We start from the raw sequence: 14,894 nt of genomic DNA, 5'->3' as shown, positions 1-14,894 counted from the left end.
GTTGCATTCAACAAAAAGCTGGTGTTCTCTTGGCTTTTGCAAGCCAACGCCTGGATGCCAGGCTAAATTTAATAACAGCTTCCTTCCATTTTATTCTTCCCAGGTCTTAATTGTTGCCTCCCTTTCCTTCGAAATACCTAAAGGTACCAGATCCCATTTTATCTTGGAAGTTAAGAGGGTCGGGCCCATTAGTACTTGCCAACAAATTCCAGATGCCGTTGGCTGTATGTCAGAGGAAGGAATTGGAAAATACCACCTTTGAGAATTTCCTGCCTAAGACTATCCTGTGAAAAATTCATGGGGTTGCCATTACTCAACAGGAGACTTTGGACTATCACACTAGCAAGTTGACTCATTGCAACTGTGTTGTTCAAGCAAGCAGAAACGTATCATTGTTGGAATGATCACTTTCACATTTTGCTGAAATTGTGCAATGTTAGCACCTTACTGATGGGAATTCCCATGACCGGTCTTCCACAGTCATGCAGCTTTGAATTTCCTTCACTTTGCAATATCAGATCTGCAGCGGAAGGACATTATTGCGCATGGAAGAGTGATGGATTCATTGATGGAATCCTCCCATCAATGACAAGAGATGACCCAAATGAGATGAGATTACCGGAAAGAAAAGGTGTTGGGCAGTAATCCCAATGGAAAGAAGTTTTATCCTGCTGTAATTGTGCTTTATCGGTCTTGTGTGATGAAAATACATACTACATACACTCCATCTGAACTGCTCGGTTGAATAGTCAGACTGGTTTTCAGTTATCTGTTGAGTCTTTTCAACTGGCAAGTCTGTCCCTCCTCCTATTTTCCCCTATTTTTTCTCCTCTTCATTTTTCTCCTCCTTCTCTTTCTCAGATGTCTCAAGGGCTGGGTAGGACATCTTAGCACATCTCCTTCTGTACATGATGCAACTTTAGCATCTCTTTCAGATGCACCCTTCATTTAAATAACTCCTACCCATTACCCAATACCTCCCATAAATTTCAATGGGCCCTTTCATCTCACACAATTCTAGCACTATAATTCCACTTCAATGGCCACAACATTGTATGGAATCCTAGGGTTTGGACTTTGGTGATACACAATACCTTTTTGGCTTACAGTTTGAAATACTCTATCTCAAATGTCCATAGCACATCACCATGGCAGTTAAAATGGAGTCATCACACTATAGTTGTGCACTGTTGATCTCCTAACATTGACCTGTAAATTGCCTTCCTGTAAAATCCATCCATTGGTTCTGGTTATGCCTTCTGGAGCAACAGAAACCAAATATGGTCCATCATTTCTGTGACAGTCCTTCAGATAACTGAAGGTATATCTCTGGAGCACTTGGCAATGTTATTATAATTCTCCAGACCACAACTTCCAGAATCCATCAGATCGCATCTTTTGTAGAAATAATAGCAATTTCCTAGATCTATTCAAGTGTTGGATATGCTACTGCCAAAGATTAGTAAGGTTTCTTTTTAGAATGACATCTCTCAACATTCGGCTGGAAACATGGGAAGTTGAAGTCCAAAATATAACTTTACCAAGCTTTGCACTCATCACTCTCTTCTATCTTCACACAATTTGCATCGCTTATCTAAGAGTTTGCATCGTTTTCAAAATGCGAGGACTGACTTTTCATGCATGACTTGAGTTTGTCTCCATGCGTCTGATGAAAACAGTTGGTCAGCCTTGGGCTTTTGAACTTCAAGTAGAACTTCATGTGCCGAAGGTATTTTGGGGAAATGTGAGCGGGGGAGATCGTTATTTGGTCTCTCTTTGATTTTCCTCTCTTTGGGACCCGAACGTTGTTCTATTTCCCCATTGTCATCCAGTCGGGTTGTCTAAATGTCATGGCAATGACTCTCCCCAATGGGCAATGCTCAATTTACGCCACATTAAACATGGTAACAAAGAAATCTGTAGTGAAATGCAAAGGGATGAATTTGAAATTTGGAGCAGCGTGTCTATGACAGAGGGCTTTATGGATGAACCCCAGGACTATTCAGGTGACCAGAATGTTATTTATGAACATTGGATTCATGCTGGGTTCTCAAAAAGAAGGCAAATCCAGCTTTCCTGCACCCAACTATCTCTATGCCATGCTCCTAAAAGCTTTCTCTCCCCATTCAGATGCATCCTTGACTTTTCTCTGACCTCAATAATTCCCTTTGACATGATAGAAATGTCAAGACATTTAAAGCTTATTTTGGCTTATAGGCAGGCTACACACAACGCACAAACATGTGGATTTGTCAAAATCCAAATAGAATCTGTCCTAGATCTGTAGAGATTTTTGAGCAGATGTCAGGGAAAGAACACCAGTCTCACTCCATAATGCATTTACTGTACACATTTATCCGCTGTCATTTTCCGAAGTTCTAGATCAACATTTCCAGCATTCTAGATCAGCTTCTTAATTAAGTATCATTTAAGAAGTTGAACATCCTTACTCAAGAGGACATTTACATTGTGGAATTAATGAAGTTTGACCCCTCTATGATATGGAATCCTAGGATGTGTAGTTTGGTGGGGCAGTACCATTTCTGGGCAGAAATAGCTAAAGAACTTGTGTTCTGTCGCCGCTGGGCCTGTAGTTAGTTGACTTTTAAAAATAGGATGTGTAACCTTTGCCCAGCGGGAAGCCAGGGCCTAAGGAGAAGCCAGGGCCTAAGGAGAAGTTCTCAGAGGTTTCAACTACAAAAGAATCTTCAGATGGCTATAGAAGTACAACAAAGTCTTTTATTAATGAAATCAAACAGGAACTTCAATGCTTTCTTGATAAAGTATTGGTTCTCTCAATCTTGTCCGCAGGGGACAGGCACTATCTTCAATAACGTTTTCTTTAAAGGAAAATTCCCCTTTTTTAACTTCTCCCAGGCTGGTCTGGGCTCCGCTACCGGGCCGAACTGCTTCTCGGACGCCGAGTGGACCTATTAGCAAGGCAGTGGATATTCTCCAGCTGGAGTTCTTTTGTCTTTAGGGCTGTTTCCTGGAAATTCCCAAAGCTGAGGGAATGCTTCCCTGGAGTTCCTTAGGAGTCTCTTAAAGCTGTTCTCCCCTGGATTGCTTTTTTCTTCTGTTTCTGTTGGGATTTCTGTAACCCTGGAAATCATTAAAGCTTGAAGCCTTTGTACAGGGGAAGTTACACACATCCTGTACAAAAGCTAACCTGGCTGAGACTAACTAACAAAATGGCTCACTTCCCTTCCAAAGCCCCAAAAGGCGGCATGACTAGGGAACCTAATGATAATTGACAGATGACCTGCCCTGTAACTGCAAACTTTAACAAGAAGCCACCCTTCTGCAAAATCCCAAGCCTTGGGCTGTAAACAAACTCTTGATACAAAGCAAATAAATTGGGAGCTTCTGGTACAGCTGTACCTGCACAACTTGTAAAACTATAATTCTCATTATTCCATTGCAACCAGCAAAAGCAGTTAAAGTAGCATCAAACTCCAATTCTACAGTGTAGATGGACCCTTGGGGAAAATATAGTTATGTTTTGTAAACTATTTTAATAAACTTGTCCTGGCTTGATTTACATCACAAACCCAATGTAGACATCATTTATCCATTCTGGGATCACCATCAGAATGGGCTTTGACTTCACACACACAGCCTTTATTGGGATATGACAACAAAATCACAGCACAGGCATAAACAACAAAAGCATAATTAAGGTAAAGGTTTCCCCTGACATTTAGTCTAGCCGTGTCCAACTCTGGAGGTTGGTGCTCATCTCCATTTCTAAGCTGAAGAGCCGGCGTTGTCTGTAGACACCTCCAAAGTCATATGGCAAGCATGACTGCATGGAGCGTCGTTACCTTCCCACAGAAGCGGCACTTATTGATCTACCAACATTTGCATGTTTCTGAATTGCTAGGTTGGAAGATGCTGGGCCCAACAGCAGGAGCTCATCCTGCTCTTTGGATTCGAACCACCAACATTTCAGTTCAGTAGCTCAGCAGTTTAACCCACTGTGCCATCCGCTGGGGACTCATTAAGAGTTACTAATCTCAAAGATACAATTTGCAACAGCCTCACAAAAGAATGCATGAGTTGCTCAGAAGGTATGGAATTTTCTAACTCCCTTGCCATTGAGAACACTCTGTAAAAAATGGAATTTCTGTATTGCATCAGTATATTATCATATTTGGGGCCCCCGGTGGCCCACTGAGCTCTTGAGCTTGTTGCCCAAAAGGTCGCAGGTTCGAATCCAGGGAGCGGCATGAGCTTCCATTGTTAGCCCCAGTTTCTGCCAACCTAGCAGTTCAAAAACATGCAAATGTGAGTAGATCAATAGGTACCACTGAGGTGGGAAGGTAAAAATGCTCCATGCAATCATGCTGGCCACATGACCTTGGAGGTGTCTATGATCAACGCCAGCTCTTTGGTTTATAAATGGAGATGAGCACCACACCCCAGAGTCGGACATGACTGAACTTAATGTCAGGGGAAAACCTTTATTTTTACCTATTATCATATTTAGGGCACTCAAATAAAGAATGGTGAAGTGTTTCAATAGAAACCAAGTCACAAGAACAAGCCCTTTTAGAATATTCCACATTTTTATATATCTCACCCAAAAGACCTGATGGGCAACACATTACATCTTGCAGTAGCCAAAGATTTCCTCTAGGTGGGATTAATGTGAAGATAAGCTGTTCACATGGAATTAATGATGTGGTAGGGGAACAAGTTTGGCTTTGACTTATGGCATCTCCATGAATGAGAGATTTCCAAGATAACCTCTCCTCAACAGTCCTGCTCAGATCTTTCCAATTCAGGGCAATGACTGAGTTGACTATCTCTCCACCTGCAATGCTGTCTTCCTCTTTTCCTAGTACCTTCTACCTTATCTGCCGTTATTATCTGGGTTTCCATGGCCAAACAGGGAATCGAACCCTAGTCTCAGGGGTTTGGGCAAACCCTGAAACCACCATACTAGCATTCCATAACTTTGAACCGTAGCAGTTAAAGTGGTGTCAAACTCCATCAATTCTGCAGTGTCAATGCCTGATAGGAGTTGAAGGGAAAGTTATAAAGGAACCAGACAATTTAGGCTTAGGAAAGCTCCAAAACAAAACAATCCTTGCAACCTTTAGAGCAGGCATGGGCAAACTTGGGCCCTCCAGGTGTTTTGGACTTCAACTCCCACAATTCCTAACAGCCGGTAGGCTGTTAGGAATTGTGGGAGTTGAAGTCCAAAACACCTGGAGGGTCCAAATTTGCCCAGCCCTTCTATAGAGTGGATTTGGGGTCAAGATCTTTTAGGGGGAACGGATGCAGTTGGGATATGCGTGTCTCCCTAAGCTCTCATGGTGGACTAATGCAACTCCATAGCCTTCCACAACTGCACAAACAACTTACTTATCTTGGTCCAAGTTTCTCCAAATAATCTGAAATAATGTCACGTCTTCACCTATACCCAGGGCCAACCCATTCTGATGGAGACACCTCATGACTCTGTTTTCTTCCTTTGCGCTCCATGCTCTTGGCTCAGTAAAGCTTGCCAAGATCAACCTCCTGAGCTAACGCATGACCTGAAGTCTAGGAAGACTGATAAAAATAGTACAATCCCCCTCCATCAGCGGCAATGAATGGTGTCAATTGTCCAGCGAGTTTGGTTGTTGTTCTTGCAAATCAAGAATGGTTGTCCTCAATGCCTTTTTAGAGACCACATATATTTCTTGCCAAGAAAAACTCTGCAAGGAATAAAGAAGATGCCATATGACTGTTGGTTTTCTTTTCCAGTTTTAATGCATCTTGATACAAGAGCAAGACAAAATCCATGAGCACGTGGCAAAGAAAAGGTTAAAATAGCATAGAAACACAGTCTGCATGAAAGGAGCATATTCCTATATATATGTATGTAGATAGTTATATAGTATGCAAAGATACAGATCTCAAGTCTTTCCTGACACACAAAAAATTAGATAGATTAGGAGCAATAGATTCAACTACAGAAAAGGAGCGTTAAACGTTAACTAAACATTATGAAAATTTCCTGATAGTAAGAACTGTTCAACCATGGAATATGCTGTTGCCTGGGCATGTATTGGAGTCTCATGTACTGGAGGGTTTTAAGCAAAGGCTACACGGCCATCTGCTGGGAGTGCTTGGATTGTGAATTCCTGCTTATTTACAGTATTTATATTCCATTCTTCTCACCTCGAAGGGGATTCAGAGTGGATCACTGAGCACATATACAGGAAACATTAAATGCCGTTATACACTGACAATAGAGACAACTAATATAGATAGAGGTATATATAGGTTTTCCAATCTTCGGCATCTTGGAGGCTATGCTTGGTTCGGCCATGGGAGGTGCTGTTACTCCACTTTCCTTGCCAAAGAGCATTGTTCGTAACTTCCTCCTTGATTGAATTACCAGTATTTTTCTGGAATTTCCTTATGGGTGCTTTAAAAATCTCACCGTTTAAGCGCTACCTATTAATCACATTGCTGTTTTTGAAACTGCTAGGTAGGCAGAAGTTGGGCTAAAGGCCAGGAGCTCACCCTAACCCAGGCTTCATACTGTTGATTTTCAGTTAACCTGCTGTGCTAAAGCCCGGCCCACATGGCAGAATGAGGATGGGCTAGATGGCCCTTGGAATCTCTTCCAACTATAAGATTATATGAAATTTCAAGATGGAAAAGTTAATGATTGAATGTTTGGTGGTGAAGTCTCCTAATCTAGAACAGAGGCTGGATGGCCACCTGTCAAGAGGGCTTGGACTGTGTCCTTCTGTATAGTAGAATGAATCTAGCCTGGATGGTCTTGGGATCTCTTCCAACTATGAGCATCCCTGATTAAGAACCCTGAATTTGTCACCATCACATTTCAGTTTGGTTCTGATCAATACTTTCAAAGATCTTTTGAGGACAGCCACAACAGTTAAACATAAACCATAAGGATATGGTTTAGGAATGTGGGTAGACTTGGAAAAGTTGAAATGAGAGGCTTGTGAGGGGAAGTTGGGTGTTATTGGAAGAAGAAAGTGGGAGCAATATGTGGTCGAAGGCTTTCATAGCCTGAATCACAGGGTTGCTGTGAGTTTTCTAGGCTGTATGGCATAAATGGCTTGGGTCCAGGCTATTTGACAAACCACATCTCCCACTATAAACCATCTGGGACAGTGTGGTCATCGGAGGAGGCCCTCCTCTCAGTCCCACCCTATCCTAAGCATGGCTGGTGGGAACGAGAGAAAGGGCCTTCTCTGTGGCCACCCCCATCTCTGGAACTTCCTTCCTAAGGAGTTAAAGATGGCCCCTTCCTCCCCGCTTTGAAGAAACAACTGAAGACATATCTTTGCTCACTGACTTACGAGTAGTAGTAGTAGTTGATAATTCTAACATTATACCTCTGATTAATAGCTACCATCCATATCTGTGCTCTGTTTGCCCCACCAAATCAACAGATGTCTTGAACAATGATCAATTTATTTGCCCCAATGTACTAAGAAATTTATGCTTCTGTTTGATGTAGATGTTTTGTCTTATGTCTGATATAACAGGCTGCCTTTTTATTTAATTTTAGTTAAGTCATAATTTGTGTTTATATGTTGGGTTGCTAAATTTCATTACTATGGATGTATATTATTGTATTTGGGCATTGAATGGTTGCCTTTTGTGCTTGGAATCTGCCTGGAGTCCCACCGGGGACATAGGGCGGAATAATAATAATAATAATAATAATAATAATAATAATATTCCAGAAGCATTCTCTCCTGACATTTCACCCACATCTATGGCAGGCATCCTCAGAGGTGGTGAAGCTGAAGTAATTTGGAAGCTGTTGCTGTCACTACAGATGGGACCCCCTCCGAATACTTCTCGAAATGATCTTCTTCCCTCTCCGCATGTAGTTCCTTGCCTTTTTGAAAGGTCGAAGAAGGAGACTTTGCTATGAATCAGAAATAACACCCTGGCCTGCACCTTATTAACCTCATCTTTCTTTTCTTCTTGTGTTTTGTTTTCGCTGCAGACGATGTTCCGAAAGAAATGTCGAGTCGGAAAATGTTTCCTTCCTTTGCTTGGAGCGTCAGTGACATCATTGCACCAAACACATTGTACACACACTTCTCGGTACGAAATGGTTGCTTAGAGAAGAACTGAAAGTTCTCCTCCAGAAATGTTCCCTTTGAATTTGGAAAGAAGGCATGTCAGGAGTGACATATGGGGAGGTGGTTGAGGCATCCTTCAGTTTGGAGGAGTGTAGGGTTGAACAATGGGGTGCAATTCCCATTGCCACCCACTTCTTTAATTGTTCCTCAAACCCTTTGGGAATGATGGTATGAAATGATACATGGCCTTGTTCCCAGAGTATTGTTGGAAAGGCAAGTGACCACCAATATTGTAGGGCAAAGTCCTCTGCCATGAGAATTTTATGCTTAGTTTGAATTCTGTTCAGATTTGGCCAAAATTCCCTCTGATGTGTTCACATCTTATGGACAAGACTAGGAAAACGGGGCATTTTGGATCAGAACTATGTGAGATTTGCTGTTGAGTGCCTTCAAGTTCTCTCTGATTTATGGAGACTCTTTATTAGGGTTTTCCTGAGATTTATTTATTTATCGTGTCAGCAGCATCCAGACAATCGTATAGCATTTTAACAAACAACAAACAAAACACAAAGTTTACAAGCTTGGTAGTTGATTAAATGTCCTTTGACCAGTATCTGGCCACTTGGAGTGCTTCTGGTGTTACTATAAGAAGGTCTTCCCTTGTGCATGTAGCAGGGCTCAGGTTGCATTGCAGCAGGTGGTCTGTGCTTTGCTCTTCTCCACACTCGCATGTTGTGGATTCCACTTTGTAGCCCCATTTCTTGAGGTTGCATCTGCATCTCGTGGTGCCAGAGCGCAGTCTGTTCAGCGCCTTCCAAGTTGCCCAGTCTTCTGTGTGCCCAGGGGGGAGTCTCTCATCTGGTCTCAGCCATTGATTGAGGTTCTGGGTTTGAGCCTGCCACTTTTGGACTCTTGTTTGCTGAGGTGTTCCAGCGAGTCTCTCTGTAGATTTTAGAAAACTATTTCTTGATTTAAGTCGTTGGTGTGCTGGCTGATACCCAAACAGGGGATGAGCTGGAGATATCTCTGCCTTGGTCCTTTCACTATTGGCTGCTACTTCCTGGCGGATGTCAGGTGGTGCAATACCGGCTAAACAGTGTAATTTCTCCAGTGGTGTAGTGGTGAGATGACTTAACTTAAGGAGGTTCACCATTGACCTTCTCCAAGGCAGAGTATGTGACCTATCCATAGCCCAATTTACACTGTCATAATGTGGTCAGTGTAGACTCAAATAAGCAGTTCAATGCTGCAAAACTGACCACATAATACAATTTCAAACAGAATTATATGGCAGTGTAGATGGAGCCTCAACCAGGGATCTCTATTGTCTTCCTAAATTAGGATTCCACAGGGTGTTGCCATGGTAGTTGAAGTGGAATTACACAACTATAATTGTGTACTGTGAATTGGTACTAAGTCTTCTGCAGACTTGGAAGAACTACACATTCCTAGAAAAGTCTCAGGTACAAAAATAACAATGTCTTTATTTGTTTTTCACTTTCATGGGGTCCTATGCTCCCAATCCCTAGCAAATTTGGAGAGTTGACTGTTTCTTTTGTCCCGAAGGCTTCAGATATAGATCAGGATATAAATATCAGCAATAAGACAAAACTAATTTAATAGGTACTCGATGTAAATTTTCTAGAGCTGGAGACATTGGCTAAAAAGATCCATTTCGAGCACATCCATCATGATCAAAGTTTGGGTGGAAATGAGTCTGGGTTGGCCAACAATACCCATTTTGAGCAATTCAACATGATCAAAGTTTGGGTGAAAATGAGTCTGTGTTATTGTGATTTTTCTGGGCTGTAAGGTCATGTCCCAGAAGCATTCTCTCCTGACTTTTCACCCACATCTATGGCAGGTATCCTCAAAGGTTATGAGGTCACAACCTCTGAGGATGCCTGCCACAGATATGGGCGAAACATTAGGAGAGAATGCTTCTGGAACATGGCCATAAAGCCCAGAAAACCCAGTGATTCCTGCCATGAAAGCCTTCGACAACACATAGAAATGAGTCTTGAGAATCAAAATGTGGAACTGGATCTGAAAAGGCTCAAAACTTAAACATAAAAGAACATATTGTTCAACACAACTGAGCGCTCAGCAAGGCACCTGATGGAACTGGAAGGACTGGTTAGCATTACGCGTCAACGTTTGTTAAGTCTGCCGGAGCTTCGTGGCTCTAAACTCCGACAGCTAAAATCAACATCCTATTTGGAGCGGTTGACGTTGCGCAGAGCTAGGCAGGCTTGGAGCCATGGAAGTCAAAGGTCCTTTTCCCACCTTCCCTTTTGCCAAAGTTTGCAACATCATTATTTTAAAATAAAATGAATTTGTTACCTAGAGTTGCAAGAGTGGAGGCAGGAGAGGACTTTAACCTTGAACTATATCTCAGTTTTTCAGATCACCAATGGATATTGAAGTAGCAGTTCTTACTGTAGCTTTCGGACACGCCCCAAAATGATAGAAAATTGTGCAGTTTTTCTAGAAACTGTGTAACTTTCAGCATAGAAAGAGAAAACCCTACAATATTCAAAATGGCAAAGCTTACAGCTTTAGTCAACTCAAGTTTTTGCATAACATTTGAGTTGTGCAATATTCAGAATGGGAAATACTTGTTTGTTTTCCTGTTGCATAATACTTGGTGTACGAGCATTTATATCCGTCAAAGCTATAACCATGATGTTGAACCCTTCTCAACCTTTTCCCAAGTAAAGAGTAAAAAAAAAGGCAATGTCAGCTGGTTATGTTTTTTTTCTTCTAGGCAGCTTTCTGGACATTGAACGTGATGGCATGTCCCAAACTCCTGTACCAATGCAACCAAAGTTCCTGCAAGTTGCCTTGCTGCACATGTTTTGCAAGCGGTTAAGATCTCCAAATTCTATCTCAGTCAGAAAATTGAGGTATTCCCATTCTATACTTATCCTGAACAGATTGTGGTGGAGCTACGTGGGGCTGTCCTTGAAAACGGCTCGGAAATTCCAGATGATCCAACGGGCAGTAACCAGGTTGTTAACTGGGGCTCCTTACAGGGACCGGTCAACCCTCCTGTTCAAGGAGCTCATTCATTTTCCGGACCCAATTCAAGGTGCAGGTTCTTACCTACAAAGCCCTGAACGGTTTGGGGCCCGCCTACGTGACTGCATCTCTGTATACGAACCCACACGATCTCTTCGATAATCTGGAGAGGCCCTGCTCTCGATCCCACCTGCATCGCAGGCACGATTGGTGGGAACGAGAGAGAGGGCCTTTTTGGTGGTGGCCCTCGACTCTGGAACTCACTCCCTAAGGACATCAGGCAGGCCCCAACCCTGGCAGTTTTTAGGAGGAGTTTGAAGACATGGTTGTTCCAGTGTGCCTTCCCAGAATAATGTTCCCATAGCACTTTGTCCTCCAAAGCACTTTACATTTTAGGTCTGCTTGTATGTTTCCACAAATGCCACTTTTACCTTTTCGCCCATGCCCTGGCATTACTTCCAATTTTAACTTTACATTTGGCCTACCCACAGTTTTAATTGTGTGTTGTCTTATTGTTAATTGTTGCATTTTTATTGTCCATGTTTTTATTTTAATTGCTTGTATTGTTGTTATTATTGCTTGTATTGTTGTATTTGGGCTCGGCCTCATGTAAGCCGCACCGAGTCCCTTGGGGAGATGGTAGCGGGGTACAAATAAAGTTTTATTATTATTATAATATTATTATTATAGAATGAGGTATGAAGGCAAACATATAGCTTCTTCAAGGAGGACAAAGATGCCTGTCTTCCCTCATCTTCCAAATCAAAACTATCACCTGCAGAGGATCCTTTCTAACATAGCTATTATGAAGAGGTACTTGGAGCAAGGGGCTTCTCCATGCTTTTCATCAGCAACAGCAGACGTTTGGAAGATGAAGGACAGGTACCTTCATCCCGGGATAGAGATCTATGGGACCTCATCCTGCTCCATGATCCATCCCACATCCACCATGGCAACCCTATTGTTCATCCACAAGAAAAGCAGGATAGTATATATGGAAGTGTAGAAGGGGCAGTGTATTGGGCTAAGCCAGTGGTTCTCAACCTGTGTTTTGGCCTACAACTCCCAGAAATCCCAAAACATCTGGGGACTCACAGGTTGAGAACCACTGGGCTAACATCTTCCAACCTAGCACCCTCCAGATAACTAAAATTCCAGATAACTACAAACAGGGAGTATGGTCAAGATGGATGATGGGAGTTGTCATACAAGATTAACATATGAGGAATAGAAATTGAGTAAATGAAAGATGCCCTTCTTGAAACCCGACTGGCCCCAAAACAAAAACCATCAACTGACCGTGGTGGCAAAGCAGTGGTCTGACTCTCCGCCCTCAAAGAGGATGAGATCTTTGACGAAAACCGCCACCGCTCTCATGATGAAGGACATGAAAAGGTGCATGTGGATATAGTTCCGAGTGCAATGGAGTTTCCTGGAAGGAACAGAGCAGAAAGAAGCATTTGGAAAAGTAGACAACATTGTGAAGTTTAGCTTCTCTCCTGCCCAGTTCTAGTTCTTTAACTCAGCCCCCTTCTACACTGGCTCCATATCCCAGGATCTGATCCCAGATTGTCTTCTTAATCCAGATTATCTGGAAGTGGAGATTCATATACTCCTGTTCAAAGCAGATAACCTGAGTTCAGATCCTGGGATATATGGCAGTGTAGGTGTCTCTCAACCTGGGGGTCAGGATCCCTGGGGGGGGGGGTCGCAAAGGAGTGTTAGAGGGGTTGCTAAAGACCATCAGAAAACACAGTATTTTCTGTTAGTCATGGGGGGTTTGTGTGGGAATTTTGGTCCATTTTTTATCATTGGTGGGGATTCAGAATGCTCTTTGATTGTAGGTGAACTATAAATCCCAGCAACTACAACTCCCAAATGCCAAGGTCTATTTTCACCAAACTCCACCAGTGTTCACATTTGGGTATATTGAATATTCATGCCAGGTTTGGTCCAGATCCATCATTGTTTGAGTTCACAGTGCTCTCTGGATGTAGGTGAACTACAACTCCCAAACTCAAGGTCAATGTCCACCAGACCCTTCCAGTATTTTCTGTTCGTCATGGGAGTTCTGTGTGCCAAGTTTGGTCCAATTCTATCATTGGTCAAGTTCAGAATGCTCTTGATTGTAGGTGAACTATAAATCCCAGCAACTACAACTCCCAAATGTCAAAGTCTATTTTCCCCAAACTCCACCAGTGTTCACATTTTGGTATGTTGAGTATTCCTGCCAGGTTTGGTCCAGATACATCATTGTTTGAGTTAACAGTGCTCTCTGGATTGAGTTCAGAATGCTCTTGATTGTAGGTGAACTATAAATCCCAGCAACTACAACTCCCAAATGACAAAATCAACCCCCCTCCCAACCACACCATTATTCAAATTTGGGTGTATCGGTATTTGTGCCAAAAAAGGTCCAGTGAATGAAAATACATCCTGCATATAAGGTATTTACATTACGATTCATAACAGTAGCAAAATTACAATTATGAAGTGGCAACGAACATGTTATGGTTGGGGGTCACCACATCATGTGGAACTGTATTAAGGGGTCACGGCATTAGGAAAGTTGAGAACCACTGGTGTAGAAAGAGCCTCAGTTCCACCTTTGAGGGAGAATTCGAACCCTAACCCAAGTCTTCCACTGTCAACCATTGACTTGCCACACTGTACTCCTCAAAGGCAAATACACAGCCCAGAAAGCCTACTCCTCCTTACCTGAAAATACACAGGAGGATCATGGCTATGGTGAGAGCAATGAGCGACAAGCTGTATCCGATGGTGTAGCCAGTTTTGACAGTGCCATAGAATACCGTCTGGAAAGGGAGAAAAAATGAGCCATCACTTGCTTGTATCTTCTTTTCAAACAATCAGATCATCAGTTTACAATATTTCAAACACTACTTGGAAACCGTTTCTGCCTCTTTCGTTCCCACTACAGTTATGTTCACGTATTGTGCAAGTTCATAGTATGCAGTTTGAGTCATTCGTGAAAAGATGTGTGTCCCTTTAGTGACATTTGGTCGCTGTCCTGGCCAACTTCCAGACCAAGCTCATCATAGGATTGTAAGTTCGTAAACGACAACCCCCAGGATTCCACAGCAACGAGCCATGGCAATTAAAGTGGTGCCAAACTGCAGTCATTTGACAGTGCAGATGCTCCCTAAGCCTAAAGTGGCTGATGTAGTATATTGGCCAATAATAATACATGCAACTAAGATGTTCCATTGTCAAATTAATATTAATGTTCTTTAGGAATGTGGTTGATTTTATTTATTTATCACAATTTGCAGTGTTTAGAAGAAGCAGATTGCATCAGGTTGTGCCAGAGGACATCACAGTTTTGGCAACCAAAGAACAATATAGAATAGAATTCTCAATTGTTGTAGGAGGAACTAAAAGGGAAATATCATAGAATAATATTGACTATGGCCCCATCTACACAGCCATATAATACAGCCTGAAATTGCATCATCTGGTCAAGGTGGACTGATATGACCTAGTTCAATGCAGTTAAACTGCATTTTATACATCTACACTGACCATGCAATGCTGTTTCAACCTAAGATATCTTGGGGTGCATCTACCCTAAGATTGGTCCTAAGATATTTTGGAGTACATCTACACTAAGATAGGTCCTAAGATATCTTGGAGTGCATCTACACTAAGATAGGTCCTAAGATATCTTGGGGTGCATCTACACTAAGATAGGTCCTAAGATATTTTGGAGTGCATCTACACTAAGATAGGCCCTAAGATATCTTAGGGTGCATCTAAACTAAGATAGGTCCTAAGATATTTTGGAGT

The 14,894-nt window shown here is 42.3% G+C and overlaps 1 protein-coding gene across 1 annotated transcript in view; it reads right to left on the bottom strand.

Moving 5' to 3' along the window:
• LOC132779027 (vasoactive intestinal polypeptide receptor-like) overlaps nt 1-14,894 on the bottom strand; it is a 142,136-nt gene that overhangs the window by 24,592 nt on the left and 102,650 nt on the right. Inside the window, exons 5-6 of the mRNA XM_060782673.2 lie at nt 13,806-13,903; nt 12,387-12,519 (exon numbers count right to left, since the gene is read on the bottom strand). Of these exons, the coding sequence (XP_060638656.2) occupies nt 12,387-12,519; nt 13,806-13,903 (231 nt within the window). The remainder of the gene's footprint in view (nt 1-12,386; nt 12,520-13,805; nt 13,904-14,894) is intronic.

This window comes from Anolis sagrei, chromosome 6, assembly GCF_037176765.1.
Source record: "Anolis sagrei isolate rAnoSag1 chromosome 6, rAnoSag1.mat, whole genome shotgun sequence".
In the NCBI taxonomy this organism is placed as follows: Eukaryota; Metazoa; Chordata; class Lepidosauria; order Squamata; family Dactyloidae; genus Anolis; species Anolis sagrei.
The sequence above is the reverse complement of the archived record's forward strand: the minus strand, read 5'-3'. Positions and strand labels throughout refer to the sequence as shown.